The 16,775-nt window shown below is 41.7% G+C and overlaps 1 protein-coding gene across 1 annotated transcript in view; it reads left to right on the forward strand.

The window, feature by feature from the left end:
* The first annotated feature begins 257 nt into the window (after positions 1-257).
* The window catches only part of FAM107B (family with sequence similarity 107 member B), a 210,207-nt gene continuing 193,689 nt past the window's right edge, over positions 258-16,775 (forward strand). The window contains exons 1-2 of the mRNA XM_055429061.2: positions 258-380; positions 471-887. Coding sequence (XP_055285036.2) covers positions 474-887 — 414 coding nt within the window. The 5' untranslated portion in view covers positions 258-380; positions 471-473. The remainder of the gene's footprint in view (positions 381-470; positions 888-16,775) is intronic.

Here is a 16,775-nt window from a genome sequence, read left to right on the forward strand (position 1 = left end):
AATAAATATTTGAAGGGGGTAACTGAAGAAGGTTATGTGGCTGTTGTGATGTTATTGATACGTGGGCTGACGCTATTATGGCGGCTGCTATCAGCTACATTATCTTTATGCCTCCAAGGTAATCTGAAGCAGCTGTCCATTGACTTGGCACTACCTTACACTGAAGCGTCTGCCCTGCCCAGGGACTGTAACTCAAGCCAACCACATGCCTCACAGACAGCTTTCTTTAGCCACTGACAGCATCAAGGAAGGAAGAGCGTGAAATCGCCAGGGATGGACGCGTCCGAAGCAGGGGTTGGCTGCCGAGTGATTCTCAGGGCGGGTGCCCTGGCCATTTCCTAACCTTCTATTCGGGGGCAACCGCTAAAAGTCCTTTTCAGGTAAGGAAACGGTTGCTATAAGGAAACGAGGTGATCAGAATCCCTGCACAATTTCCTTTCCCCCATGAACTCTGCAATGTTCCTCTGCAGGTCATGTCCACGTGGAAGGCAAGGCTGGCTGAAAGACTGAAGTCTCCGTCTGCAAGGATGCATCCGTTCCCATGCTCGGCTCTGCTTGCTTGTTTTGGGAACACAAGGGAGACTGCTCCCTTAGATCAGGCCACCGCAGCTGATACCCGTTCCACCATCCATGTTCAGCCCAAGGCCAAAGCGGGCCGACACCCAAGTCACCCGCGAGGTGAAGAAGGCACCGCAGAGAAAAGGCGAGATTCAGGTGCCCATTCAGAGACAAATGGCGGCACAAAGCGGAATTCAAGCAACCACTCTGCCGTCCAGCCCGCTGACACCCCTGAGGATCTGCCTGGGTCTCCGGATGGAGGATCCGTTCATGAAACAGTTACTTTTCAGCCTTCTGTTCCCAGACCATCAATTATTGAAATGCCCGTGGTGAGTGTTCCCAATGCTGTTGTAGAAGAAATGGAGTTGGGAGAGAATTTCATGTTTGGTGAAGGTCAAACAAATGGAAACGAACCTGTTTAGCATTATTAGTGAGTAAAACATCAGGGGAACTCTTACTAGTGAGAGGAAGTAATCATTTTCTGAAACTTGCAGGCAGGAGTTATTTGGGGGGAAAAAGAAATGGTGCTGCTGCTTTTAACAGGCAGCCTCTTGAGTTATTTATATATCTACTTTCCTGTTTCTGGCATTACTGAATTTTAACTGGTAAATATTCTTATTGGATTGAGCTACAAAATCATTTCAGAGTTCTTGGTAATCTCAATTTGGAGAGGCAGTATAGAGGAAAGCTTTCTTGAATGATGTTTTCCAAAGATACTCCTTGAGCATTTTGTGGTTGTATTCCTGGCCATTTTGCTTAGGACCAGATTGAAAAAAATGAGAGGATCCACTATTAAGATATTCTGATTTCTTTCAAGATCATTTTTTCTATCTAGTCTAACAAAATCACTTTTCATCTGACTTGCTGGTTTGAACCTAAGAAGTCTCATTAAGCAGTGAAAACTGCCAAAGAGTGAAGACAGGGTCAAAACATGATTTTAAAAATAGTTTCATTTGACATTCTACAGGCTTATAATAAATGACTGAAGCTCAGCTCTACGGTCCACATCTTTCTATTCTGAGATTGAACCAAGGATTTCACCAAGCCCTCTGTTAGAGCAAGAACTATAATTTTTTTTTCTAAATCAAAATCCAAAATAAACAGAACATCAAATAATTTTTGTTCAATTTTTTCAGTTGATCCAGAGTAAGATATTTTAATAGTAATACCATAGTCAGCATAGTGGATGTCATGGCTAAGATTATATTTGTTGCATTAGTTAAAGGAACTAATGATGTACTATTTTAATGAGCTGGAAGAATTTCTTTTGGGTAGAGATTCCAGCAATTCAGCACCTACCATATGTTGCTAAAAACATAGCAGCAAGTATAGGGGTTGATTCGATTTCATCTTTCTGTTTTATATGTGACACAGGGGTTCTGGATAAATAAGTGTATTCAAATATAAGCAATTAAACCAGCAGGGTAACATCCCTATCTATTGTCTACTGGTATGAGCAAAGTTAAGGATAGACCAAAGAGGTGAGGCAGGGCTTTTGACGGAACCAGCCATCACACACGCTGCAAGGTTGAATGTAAGTGCCCCCAAAGAGAGATAGACATGATGGTTCAAGGACGTTGGAGTGTCTGGAAAGGTACATTGTAGGGGAGGTGAAATTTGGGATGGGTCTAGAAGGAGGGTTAGGATTTTTAAAGGCAAAGATGAAGGGAAGGACCTTGCCAGAAAAGGAAAGTGTGTGAACAGAAGCTTGAATGTGGGGGATGCAGCACAGGAATAGGCAGGTGCATCAGGCTGGCCAAGTTGGAGAGACACCTGGAAAGGCAAAATGAGGCCCAAAGTGTTTTGAATGCTATCATGAGAAGGCAGTAGGGAAGCTTTGAGAATTTTGAGCAGGGGACTGTCATGCCTGGGATTTCAATCTGGGAAGATAGATGGACCCATGTAGGAGGGATTAAAGTTGGGAAGACTGGAGCTGAGAGGCCATTGGAATTATCTGGGCCTGAGGATGGTCACAGAAGATACAACAGGAAGGTGGGGTGGGAGGGGCAGAGAAGAAAGGATCCCACAGTGGACTCTGGGTTCCAAACAGTAGGGAGGAAGGCAAGATCAAACTGGGAGTGATGAAATGGAACACGGCAAAATTCAGTCATCAGGATGTACAAGAGGAAGGGGATTCCATGGGCATGGTAGATTGCTTCTCTTTGGTTCAGATTTGAGGAGCTAACATTTACAGAGTACTTGCTGTATGCCAGCCATTCTTCTAAGTGCTTTACACAGAATATTCCATCGTTACCTGGTTACAATGAGGGGACTATTCTTATGATTCCCATTTTACAGAGGAGAACACTGATGCTCAGAGAGGGTAAGACACTTGCCCTGGTTCACAGAGGGAGGAAATGACCCAGGATTAAAGCCCAGTTCTGTTTGATTCCAAAGTCTATCCTCTGAATTATAACATGCTTCCACTGCTTATTATTATTTGTGTGGTGTTTGAGGATTTACAAGTAGGAGAAGGGGGCGACAGAGAATGAGATGGCTGGATGGCATCACCGACTCTGTGGACATGAGTTTGAGTGAACTCCGGGAATTGGTGATGGAGAGGGAGGCCTGGAATGCTGTGATTCATGGGGTTGCGGAGAGTCGGACACGACTGAGCGACTGAACTGAACTGAACTGATTCTTATGTGATCTCACTTGATTTGCAGTTAATTAAAATTTTATGTGTGCATGTATGTGTACATGATTATAGATAAACGTGTCTGTGTATATAATAATAGCTGTTTTTATTAATTTGCTTAACATTGTTTTCTCTTAGTTTCATAGTGTACAACACTATGGAAAGAGATGCTTCCTACTTTGTGTCCGGCTGATGACAAGGCTTTGTGAACAACAGTGGGGGACTGCTTTGAGATCTTAGGATTAGAAGTGCCACAGGACTGCCCACATTTTTCATTACCTAGTAATTTTGTTGTGACATGTTTCTCTTCAGCAGATGATGAATGAGCTTCTTTTATTACAGTCTTGCCTGGAGGCAAAAATATTTCCTTTTTGGATGCACTGATCCTCATCACTTAAGCTGTCTTGGTAGAGGCAACAGATAATACTTTTTTTTTTTTTTTTTAAAAAGAGCTCAGCCTCAGAACATAATCATAGCTGAGAAATGAGTCCCTCTATTTGTCTTTAGTTTCCTGGGGTTTAGACAGGAGGGTGAGTCATTTAAATTTGAAACAACATCTGGTCTGAGCAGGACAGCTCAAGATAGGGAGGCAAGTGAACTAATTAAAAAGGAAAGGTTTTCGTTTGTGTAAATAGATGTGTGCACATCTGTATTTATGAAGTGGTACCAGTTAGTCTTCATCCTTTCGTGGTGGTCTCTTCCCTCATCCAGGATGGTGACAACAATCCCAAACTTGGAATGTGTCTTATAATTGATGCTATCTTCTGATTATAATTTTTTCTTTTTTAAAAAATTTTTATTATTATTATTTTATTTTATTATTTTTTTATTGGAGGCTAATTACTTTACAATATTATATTGGTTTTGCCTTACATTGACACAAATCTGCCCCGGGTGTACATGTGTTCCCCGGGTGTACATTTTTTTCTTTCTTAGTGGTCATGAAGTAGAAAAGTCTTATAATGAGTTGGATTATGGAGCCAATGGAAGAGTAGGAGGATATTGACTTTTTCCGCCAAGAAGTACTGTGTTTTTACTCTGTGCCTGGACAGCCCTAGTGGTAGAAACCAAGAGAGGTTAAGATACAGGCTGTGAAGCTGCTCACATTCTAGTGGGAGGAGATGCAGTTGGGTAAACAGGCAGGTAAACAGGCGTATCAGTGCAGTATGAGAAGGCTAATGGGTCAACACCGGATGCCATAGGAGCACATGGAAGAGACTCTCATTTTAGCCTTGGGAAGACAAGCGGGGGATGGAATATATGGAGGAGAAGGGTTTCTACTTTGTTCTTTTATCACTGCACATCGGACTCAACTCTGCCCTCTTCCTAGATGAATGGTGCTATTTCTTGTCTTTCCCTCTCCATTAACAAAGCTGGCAGTGTAAGAAAGACACAGCTCCCACTTGAAGCAACTAAGGGATTCTCTTTTTTTGTTTGTTTGCCATGTTATGAGGCATATGGGATCTTAGTTCTCACACCAGGAATTCAACCCAAGCCCCATGCATTGGAAGTGTGGAGTTTTATTAAAACCACTGGACCACAGGGGTATTCCCAACTAAGGGCTTCAGACTAGTTCGGTAGTGTCAGAAAACCTTTCTATAGCAGCAGTAGGTTTTCATCTAGTTGTTTCTTCAACAAAGTAGTCATCGTGGCACAGGAAGAGAAAGTAAATGTGGTTCAGGAAATCATTCCTGGGTATTTTAACTAAAAGTTGGTTTTACAAAAGGGAAGGGAGACAGAGCCCATACTGGAGCTGCTAACTGCACTGCTTTTTGTAACAGGCTGGCTTTGCTACTAGACAGAGAAGTGGTAACCCAGACATACCGAGGACCCAAGTGGTGGTCTGGTCGAAGTCTCGCAGGCTCAGGCTGTCACTGCTTCCACGCTGTTCTGCAACCATCACTACCATCCTTCTCCAGAACCTTTTTCATCTTTTCCAGCTCAAATTCTGTGTCCATAAAACACTGACTCCCCATTGGCCCCATTGGCCCCTCTTCCTACTCCCTAGCAACTACCACATGAATTTTAGGATAGATTTTTCTATTAAAAAAAAATGATTGGGATTTTGTTAGGGATTGCATTGAATATGTTGATCACTTTAGATAGTATTTATGTTTTAAAAATATTAGGTCTTCTGATCTATGAATGTAGTTTGTCTTTCCATTTATTTGTGCCTTCTTTAATTTCTTTCAGCAATGTTGTGTAGTTTTCAGTATGCAGGTCTTTTGCCTTCCAGGTTATGTTTATCCCTAAGAATTTTATTCTTTTTGAATTGTTTTCTGAATTTCCTTTTCTCATTGTTCGTTGTTGGTGTATAGAAATGCAACTGGTGAATTTTGTACATAGGTTTTTTATTTTGTGATTTAGCTGAATACATTTATTAAATAGTTGTGTGTATACCTGTGGAATCTTATGATTTATACATATGAGATCATTATAATCTGTGAACAGAGATAATTTTACTTCTTCCTCTCCAATTTGGATATCTTTTATTTCTTTTTCTGTCTAATTGATCTGACTGGAACTTTCAATGAGTTCAGTTCAGTCGCTCAGTCATCTCCGACTCTTTGAGACCCCATGAACTGCAGCACACCAGGCCTCTCTGTCCATCACCAACTCCCGGAGTATATCCAAACTCATGTCCATTGAGTCAGTGATGCCATCCAACCATCTCATCCTCTATCATCCCCTTCTTCTCCTGCCCTCAATCTTTCCCAGCATCAGGGTCTTTTCAAATGAGTCAGCCCTTCACATCAGGTGGCCAAAATATTGGAGTTACTGCTTCAACATCAGTCGTTCCAATGAACACCCAGGACTGATCTCCTTTAGGATGGACTAGTTGGATCTCCTTGCAGTCCAAGGGATTCTCAAGAGTCTTCTACAACACCACAGTTCAATACTATTCAATAATACTGTGTTCAATAGAAGTGGCAAAAGTGAATATTCTTGTCTTGTTCTGGATCTTACACTATAAACTTCCAGCTTTCCACCACTAAGTATGATGCTACCATTGATTACAATGTGGGTTTTTCCTATATGGCCTTTATTATATGAAGTAATTTAAACGGGGACGACAGAGAATGAGATGGCTGGATGGCATCACTGACTCGATGGACATGAGTTTGAGTGAACTCTGAGAGTTGGTGATGGACAAGGAGGCCTGGCGTGCTGTGATTCATGGGGTCGCAAAGAGTCGGACACGACTGAGCAACTGAACTGAACTGAATTTCCTTTTATTCCTAGTTTGTTGAGTATTTTTATCATGAAAGGGTATTAAATTTTCTCAACGCTTTTTCTGCATTAATTGATATGATCATATTTCCCCTTTCATTCTGTTAATATGTTGTTATACTGATTAATTTTTTTTTTTTGTATTTTGAACCATCCTTGCATTCTAGGAATAAATGGTATAATTTCACTTGGTGATGGTATAATCCTTTTAATATGTTGAGGAATTCTGTTTGCTAGTATTTTGCTGAGGATTTTTGCATCACTAGTCATCAGGGATATTGGTCTCTAGTTTTGTTTTCTTGTAGTATCTTTGAATTGGTTATTGCTGTTCAGTCACTAAGTCATGGCTGACTCTTTGCAAACCCATGGACTATAGTACGGCCAGGTCCCTTTATCCACCCACTATCTCCCAAAGTTTGCTCAAATTCATGTCCATTGAGTCAATGAATTGGACATCAGGGAGAGAATTATCTCATTATAGAATGAGCTAGGAAGTGTTCCTCTGTCTTCAGTTTTTGGGAAGATTCTGAAAAGGATTGGTGTTAACTCTTTACATGTTTGGTAAAATTCACCAGTGAATCTGGCCCAAAGCTTTTCATTGTTAGGAAGTTTTTGGTTTCTGATTCAATCTCCTTACTACTAATAGATCTATTCAGATTTTCTATTTCTTCATGATTTGGCCTGGGTGAAGAGGAGCCACTTTGATAATATCACTGAATTATGATAATTGCAATCATGATTACCACTTTTTGAGCACCATTAATAGTTTGAGTAGTGAGTGAAGTCGCTCAGTTGTGTCCGACTCTTTGCGATCCCATGAACACCAGGCTCCTCTGTCCATGGGATTTTCTAGGCAAGAGAACTGGAGTGGGTTGCCATTTCTTTCTCCAGGGAATCTTCCTGACCCAGGGATCGAACCCAGATCTCCTGCATTGTAGACAGATGCTTTACCATCTGAGCCACCAATGCTTTCCATGGATAAACTCATTTGATCCTTCTAATCCTTCTACAGTGTTCAGTTCAGTTCAGTTCAGTGGCTCAGTCGTGTCCGACTCTTTGCGACCCCATGAATCACAGCACGCCAGGCCTCCCTGTCCATCACCAACTCCCGGAGTTCACTCAAACTCACGTCCATCGAGTCGGTGATGCCATCCAGCCATCTCATTCTCTGTCGTCCCCTTCTTCTCCCGCCCCCAATCCCTCCCAGCATCAGACTCTTTTCCAGTGAGTCAACTCGTTGCATGAGGTGGCCAAAGTACTGGAGTTTCAGCTTTAGCATCAGTCCTTTCAATGAACACCCAGGACTGAGCTCCTTTAGAATGGACTGGTTGGATCTCCTTGCAGTCCAAGGGACTCTCAAGAGTCTTCTCCAACACCACAGTTCAAAAGCATCAATTCTTTGGTGATAAGCTTTCTTCACAGTCCAACTCTCACATCCATACATGACCAGTGGAAAAACTATAGCTTTGACTAGACGGGACCTTTGTTGGCAAAGTAATGTCTCTGCTTTTTAATATGCTATCTAGGTTGGTCAAAACTTTCCTTCCAAGATGTAAGCGTCTTTTAATTTCATGGCTGCAATCAGCATCCGCAGTGATTTTGGATCCCAAAACAATAAAGTCTGACACTGTTTCCACTGTTTCTCCATCTATTTGCCATGAAGTGATGGGACCAGATGCCATGATCTTTGTTTTCTGAATGTTGAGTTTTAAGCCAACTTTTTCACTCTCCTCTTTCACTTTCATCAAGAGGCTTTTTAGTTCCTTTTCACTTTCTGCCATAAGGGTGGTGTCATCTGCATATCTGAGGTTATTGATATTTCTCCCGGCAAGCTTGATTCCAGCTTGTGCTTCTTCCAGCCCAGTGTTCCTCATGATGTACTTTGCATAGAAGTTTAATAAGCAGGGTGACAATATACAGCCTTGACGTACTCCTTTTCCTATTTGGAACCAGTCTGTTGTTCCATATCCAGTTCTAACTGTTGCTTCCTGATCTGCATATAGGTTTCTCAAGAGGCAGGTCAGGTGGTCTGGTATTCCCATCTCTTTCAGAATTTTCCACAGTTTATTGTGATCCACACAGTCAAAGGCTTTGGCGTAGTCAATAAAGCAGAAATAGATGTTTTTCTGGTCCTGATAATCCCAATCATTTCTCTGATCAAAACCCTTCAATGGATTCCTCATTCCCTCAGGGTAAAAATCAACTCTTAACAGTGGCCCACAGGTCCTTAACAAAGTATGTCTCGTTATGTCTCTAAACTCACCTCCTACTGTTTTTACTGATGGGGAAACTAGGACTCAGTAGAGTTAGGCGTCTGGTCCATTTCCTCTTTAAAGGTAACCTTTCCAGCAGGCTGTGAAGCTCAGTTTAAGCATGACTTTCTTGGGCGGTGCAGAACTCATGCTGCCAATAACTGGTCTAGGCTCCATGCCCATCCTTCCTCTTTTCTTGGCACAGTCTTTGTTAAGACCTGGGATAGTTTAATTAACTGGGTTTCAGCTTCCATGGTTAGAATCAGATTCCAGCCATGCTCTCTTGAAGCTACATCAAGGTTATGTTAATTGTTATTTGGTGTTGGAGATACCTGGATACCTGACAGCAGAAAAACTCTTGGAGGTATTCACCTCCATAGGCAACTGATCTCATTCAAAAAATTGATTTTAGTTTCAGTGTCTTAACGTTCCCTTGAAGCCAAGCCTTGGGAATACCTTCTATTGAGGGCAGTGTTATTTAGAATCATACTGTAAACTTGTGTGTCACACAAGTTTATCATACTGTGAACTTCTGTCACACCCTCATCCCACCCTAACCCTGCATCCTCTTTACATTATTAGGGACAACTCTGCTAAGCTGCATTTGTACTTCCTAGTAAAAACCAGTATTCTTGCAATTTCTTTAGAATGAAGTTTTCCCTTTTCCCCTATGGATCCTAATAGAAGAGAACAGAATTCTAGGCTACCTGTTAAAAAAAAAAAAAAAAAAACGAAAAAACCCTATTAAGGAAACTTTCTGCTAGACAGATGATTTGACATAAAAACAATTCTAATAGAAAGCAACTTACAGACTTATGCAATCAAATGTTAGTTTTCTAGTTCCCTTTCATGCTCCTAGTGAAGTGAGTTGCTCAGCCATGTCCGATTCTTTGTGATCCCATGAACTATACAGTCCATGGAATTCTCCAAGCCAGAATACTGGAGTGGGTTGCCTTTCCCTTCTCCATGGGATCTTCCCAACCCAAGGATCGAACCCAGGTCTCCTGCACTGCAGGCGGATTCTTTACCAGCTGAGCTACCAGGGAAACCCAAGAATACTGGATTGGATAGCCTATCCCTTCTCCAGAGGATGTTCCTGACCCAGGAATTGAATCAGGGTCTCCTGCATTGCAGGTGGATTCTTTACCAGTTGAACTATTAGGGACTCCTAACAAAATAACAAACCACCACCTCACCCCAACCCCATGCCAGTACCAACAAGGATATCTTAAGAAGCTGGTGGGAATATCATCGCATTCACTTTAAGCCCTGATAACTTCCCATGCTAAGTTTCTGCTTACAGAAGATGTTAAACATACTGGCACGACAGTGCATGATATACCCAGTGTACTCAGACAGGAATTTTCCAATCCAGATATTCAGTTGCATCCCAACTGGAAAAGAGAGAGATCGCTTCCTGGATTCTCTTAGAGTGAAATAAAATAAACAGTCCTTATAAAAGCATGCACATTTATAATGAACAACTTTGACTACTGTAGACCTTCTGTAAAATACTACAGGGGATGACAAAAAAGCAAAATTTTCAGACAGTTTAGCGCAGAGTGGAATAATATTGTAAACTCAGAAATAAAAGCTTAGTGTATAATTTCATCAAAATTGAAAGCATCATTTTCAAATGAGGTTACTCCTACATTTACAATTCAGGTAAGAATAGTACATGTATTCTAAGTAGGCTGCGATATGGGGGAGGGAGAGGTACAAAAGGAAGAGCTCAGCCTGTATTTCAGCTGCACCTATTTCCAGCTCATCAGAAAGAACCTGGCAATCTGCCCGTGACCGAGTTGACCCTTTGCCCTCCTTTTCATGGGTTTACTTTGTTCATAGGCAATGACCTAGGAGTGTCTAACCAAAGAGCCGCCAAGGAGATTCCAATTTTTTGAGAAGACCCATTTCCTCAAAATAACTGCTTTTGTAGAGTTGGGATTTCCATTCTCTTGATTATATAACATGCGGTTGTACTTTAGTTGAAAAAAAATCTGCTATTTCACTCACTGAGTACACTGGAAATTTTAAGATTTCTTACCCTGCAGGAACCATAGCGACTAGCTGACTGAATGTGCTATATCAATCATAGGAAGTTATAGGGTTTTCTTCCCAGCCAAGGACGTGTGTTAACCTGGTCTAAACAGCCTTTACTTTTGCACTCACAGTTCCTCCATTCCAAAGAAAACAGATCTCATCACATTAAAACTTTTTCCAATGTGAGGTTGACACACTTGCTTTTGTAATTCCGCATCAGGGGATGTGAGAGTTGGGAAATTTGAGATGATTAGAGGAAGAGAGAGTCTCAGCAAAGGGCACAGGACCTGCTACGGGAAGTGTTTATGATTTCGTTGTGTGAAGCTGGTTTGTGGGTCTCCCACATTCAGTTAAGTGGAAAATTACAGCCCAGGCAACTGTTAGAACCTATCCACATAGGCATGATTTGGTTGTCCACAGCACGAGAGGAACTTCCCCTCAAATGGACCACCTGCAAGAGGAAAGTCAGTTTCTGCAACCTGAAACATCAGATTTCAAAAAACTGTGTCTCACATTACTTATCACTCGTAGTAATTACAGCAATTTCAAAATAATAAACTTACTTTTAAAGCTTAAATATATTCATATAAGACAACACAGTCTTAGGCTTCCCTGGTGGCTCAGTGGTAAAAGAATCCACCTGCCAGTGCAGGAGACACGGGTTCACTCTGTGGTCTGGGGAAGATCCCACATGCTGTGGAGCAACTGAGGCTGCGCGTCACAACTTCTGAGCCTGTGCTTGAGAGCCTGGGAGCTGCAGCTGGAGAGTAGCCCCCATTTGCCACAGCTAGAGAAAAGCCCGTGCAGCAGCGATGACCCAGCACAGCCAAAAATAATAAATAAATAAATAAAAAACAACACAGTCTTATAAAAAGTTCAAATATGATAAATATGTACACCTGTAATTAGAGCCAATTTAAAGTTATCTCTTTTAAACAATCACATCAGTCAAGTAATCTTCACCAAAGCCACTAAGGATACACAATGGGGAAATGATAGTCTCTTTAATAAATGGTGCTGGGAAAACTGGACATCCACATGCAAAAGAATGAAACTGGACCCTTGTTTTATACCAAACACAAAAATCAACCCCAAGTGGGTTAAACATTTAAACATAAGACCTGAAACCTCAAATCTCCTAAAAGAAAACCGGGGGAAGAAACCCTTGATATGGACCTCAGCAATGAGCTTTTAGTTGACATCAAAAGCAAAGGCAACAAAAACAAAAATAAACAAGTAGGACTATATCAAACCAAAAACCTTATGCAAAGGAAACAATCAGCAAAACTAAAAGACTGGGAGAAAAAATTTGCAATCATATATCTGATAAAAGTCTAATATTCAAAATATATAAGGAACTCAACAATTCAACAACAACAACAAAAAAAACCCAATTAAACAAATAATCCAATGAAAAGATGGGCAAAGGCCCTGTACAGACATTTCACCAAAGAAGACACACAAATGGCCAATGGATACATGAAAAGATGTTTAAAATTACTACTAATCAAGGAAATGCAAACCAGAAACACCATGAGATATGACTTCACACGTGTTAGGATGGCTAACAGAAAGAGAAACTTCCCCCGATTTTGAGGCTGTAAGACATTCCCTAGCTCTTGTCTTTTTACGTGGTAGCCCTTTGGCATGAATAAAATGATATCTACGAAGGCAACAATATTGTAATGGCAAAACCAGCAGCCACGAAAATGGAGTGCAGAGCCTATTTAGATGTGGGTCCAGGGCCACCTGGAGTTTAAGATCCAGGATATGATAAATGAGTTGGACTTCTGAACTGGCCACATTTTCATATTTTGTTTTACAAAGGCAAAAATGCTAGTCAGTTAAAGGACCTTGAATACCATTTGTTTCGCAAGTGATAAATAAATTAATCTCTTAGGCTAATAAAAAACCCCTCTAACTGAGATTTAGCTAACCTTGTTTGAAACATTTGCTGTGGTTGTCTCCGGATATAGATTCCTGAATAGGGTCGTACAGATGTTAAGCGCCTCTTGAGTGTGGCCTTCGAAACTTTCTTTGCCCTCAAGAAGGAACACAAGGAATAATGTGCTGGAATTTGGCTTTGAAAGATATTGCCTGGATGGGATGTCTGGTGCTGCTGTTCAGTTCACTTCAGTTCAGTCGCTCAGTCATGTCCGACTCTTTGTGGCCCCACAGCACGCCAGGCCTCCCTGTCCATCACCAACTCCCGGAGTTCACTCAAACTCATGTCCACAGAGTCGGTGATGCCATCCAGCCATCTCATTCTCTGTCGTTCCCGTCTCCTCCCGCCCCCAATCCCTCTCAGCATCAGAGTCTTTTCCAGTGAGTCAACTTGTCGCATGAGGTGGCCAAAGTATTGGAGTTTCAGCTTTAGCATCAGTCCTTCCAATGAACACCCAGGACTGATCTCCTTTAGAATGGACTGGTTGGACCTCCTTGCAGTCCAAGGGACTCTCAAGAGTCTTCTCCAGCACCACAGTTCAAAAGCATCAATTCTTCGGCGATCAGCTTTCTTCACAGTCCAACTCTCACATCCATACATGACCACAGGAAAAACCAAGCCATCCTGTAAATGGGGGAGGACACACCTGTAAATAAAAGCAAATGACCTAGAGATGGTGGAGCAGGAAGGACGGACCTGGGTCCCTGAAGAGACCATGGAACCACTTCAAGTGCAACTCACTGTTCATGGGGTGTGCCAAAGTAGTGAAAAATAATTACACATGTTTTAACAAAGGTGGGCTCAGACTCACCTATCCTGGGAAAACTTCCAGGTGGACTCCAGTCATCTCAAAGTCAATGTATGCAAAGACAAACTAACTTTCCCCCAAACCTCCTCTTCCATGTATCACTTAGGATGCTTTTAGCTGCAAGAAACAGAAAAATTTTTAATTTAGACACTAAGTAAATGAATTACCTTACTTATAAACAAGCCCCATGGTCGGGTGGTTTTGGAATGGGTTGAGGCAGCAGTTCAGTGAAGCCATGGAGCATCTAGCATCTTCCATCTTTCTGCTCAGCCACCCCTGACCTTGGCTTACCTCTGCGTGTTTCCCGTGGTGGTGACAAAATGGCTCCTATAGCAGCTGGGTCACGTGCCTCCTCCCTCCCCCTAGGATCCCCACACACTGGACAATCCCTCCTCGTATTATTATTGCTCTGCCTTCTCTGTCCTCCTTTCCTTTTCTGACACCATCCCCGAAACTTAGTTTCATGTTTGTGCCTTCTCCTGGTCTTTCCTGGCACTCAGTGATTCCCTGGATTAAAGCACTGTAATCTGCACCATATTTGTTCATATGTCTGGCTGTCCTGATGGACTCTGAGGAGCTTGAGAGCAAGCACTGTATCTTTTTTCTGTTCATCTAGCATGGGCAGTGCCTAGAACCATGCTGGACATGCTGAAAATACCTAACAAATGTTTACTGAATAAATTAAAGGATGACTCAATAAAATAAAAATCAGCAGAGAGGATTACTATATACAAGTCTTCTTAGAGTTTTCTCATTTCATCTTTGTTTAGTCTTGCCAACATCTTTGTGATCCATCCCTTGTTTTAGAAATGAATGGAAATAATTTAAGACCACACCGAGAATAGGGGCCAAGATACCTTTTTCTCTTTGAAGGATGAACTGTTTCTTGCTCAGTTTTGAGACACAAAAAGCCAGAAAAACTGATTTTGAAATGCACTCACCCAGAGGAAACGCTTTTCTATCAACTGTCCTGCTAGCCTGTTTTCTGGACCCCTCAATGAACTTTCCACATGGCGAAGAACTAGCCTCTCTATCCTTCTGTTTCCCTGTTTGCAAAATGAGGATAATGAGAGCTTTTATGATTCTAGTGCTGTTTTGGGAAGAATGACTATTTATACAGAACTTTAAGAAATACAGGAGAAAATAGAGAATATTAATAACATAAATGATACCATTAAAGTGGGAGCTGAAGAAAACAAAGAGATGCATTCACTTCATTGCTCTCCGTGACTTTAATAGCATGTGGACAAGTACATAGATAATTTTGTTCACGTTATTAAGACCCTGAGCTGTATTAATGACACTGCCAAGAATGGCTTACATTTTTCCCCCCACAATTCTCACTTTGCAATGCTTCTGGCTAAAAGGAAAAAAGGTGTTTTTTTTTTTTCCTGATTTGCAAAGAACTCAGTACCAAAAAGATATTTTTAGTTAATCTGATTCAAGCACAAAGCATATGATTTTGCACTTAATTGGCTACTTTCTAAATCTGAGATAAAAGTCAAAGATGTACATATTATTATCAAGTTAGAGGGTGTTCATGGAGAAAAGGGCTTTGCTGGTAACTCAGCTGGTAAAGAATCTTCCTGCAATGCAGGAGGCCCCAGTTCAATTACTGGGTCAGGAAGATCCCCTAGAGAAGGGATAGTCCACCCATTCCAGTGTTCTTGGGTTTCTCTGGCGGCTCAGATAGTAAAGAATCTTCCTGCAATGTGGGAGACCTGGGTTCGATCCCTGGGTTGGGAAGATCCCCTGGAGGGGGGCATGGCAACCCATTCTAGTATTCTTGCCTGGAGAATCCCCATGGACAGAGGAGCCTGGTGGGCTACAGTTCATGATATCACAAAGAGTCTAAGCAACTATGCACAGTGCAGCACATGGGGGAAAAAAAAGTAATTTGATTTAACAAGGAAAAACATTATTTTAAATAAAAAGTTCCTCAGGTTGTTTCTTCTGTGCTTTCAGTAGTTGTTGTAAAGACTAACTTGGGAGTGTTAAAGTTTTCATTCATTCCTGAGTTCAACAGATTTTAGTAGGGACCCAATCAATACATGCAGTGTTAGTGGCTGAATTTGCCACAAAGAACCAAGCACTCATTTTGCCTTGGAGTTGCTTACTGTTAGTTAGGACAGGAGTCAGGCAAACAAACAACAAACAATAAAACCCAAAACAAAAAAGCAAACAAAAAACAGCTGCAAAATGAGGTCATCAATGACAAAATGACATTAACATCGATCTCATTTCTACGGCTTATTGTTCAAAACTGTGACTATGCGTGCTCAGTCGTGTCTGACTCTTTGCAACCCCATGGACAATAGCCTGCCAGGCTCCTCTGTCCATGGAATTCTCCAGAAAAGAACACTTGAGTGGATAGCTATTCCCTTCTCCAGGGAATCTTCTAGACCCAAGGATAGAACCAGGGTCTCTTGCATCGCATGCAGATTCTTTACCGTCTGAGCCACCAGGGAAGCCCAGTTATTAAAAAAGTTTATACGGTTATGCACACTTTTTTCTTTCCCATCCGATGAAATTGCCGTAAACCCAAATGACTGTATATCAGTTTCTCATAATTATAATCTCAAACTTTTCCCATTTTGCTGTCTCCTCTCTCCCTGTTTCCACTGCATCCTTTATTGTTCTTGTTTCCTTTCTTCCTAACTCCTACTTATGTTTCAGCATTTCTATTGATATAGGGGCCTCTGTCTCTAAGGTAACTCATTCATTCACCTACCAATTGTACTAGGGACTTTGTCAGTTCTGGATACAAACTGAGTAAGACTTCTTCCTTCTCCTAAGGAGTCTGCAGTCTGACTGACAGACAGAAATATCTGTAAAAGCGTGGGTGCCATGGTAGGCATATGGGGTATAAGCAGGTGGGCAGTGAATCAATGCTGCATGAAAGCAGGGTCTCAAAGCTGGAAGGTGTTTGCCAGGAAAGCAAGGCAGACAAAAGCAGCAAGTGTCCAAGAACCTCAGTCAAGTGTCCAAGAACCTCAGTCCAATTGACTTAAATAGGAAGGAAATGAAACAAACAAGAGAGAGGTTTGAAATAAATGTTTCCAGAGCACAGCTTCTGTTTTTAAATCTATTTGTTGGCAGTTTGTGTTCTGTTTTTCTTTCAACTCACCTAGGAATGCATGTCAGCAGCCTCAGCAGTCCAACCCAGGCTGTGAACTTCAGATGAAAGTTTTGCATTCCTCTGTTTCCCAGGGACCAACTTGCTGGCACCTCTAGCAGATGGGGACCCTGGGCCAGGCATCTAGGGCATCTCTGCCTCCCACCACCAGCAGAATGCTCTGCTCT

Source organism: Moschus berezovskii, chromosome 15 (genome assembly GCF_049115385.1).
Source record: "Moschus berezovskii isolate FMDL1 chromosome 15, NW_MosBer_1.0, whole genome shotgun sequence".
Classification (NCBI taxonomy): Eukaryota; Metazoa; Chordata; class Mammalia; order Artiodactyla; family Moschidae; genus Moschus; species Moschus berezovskii.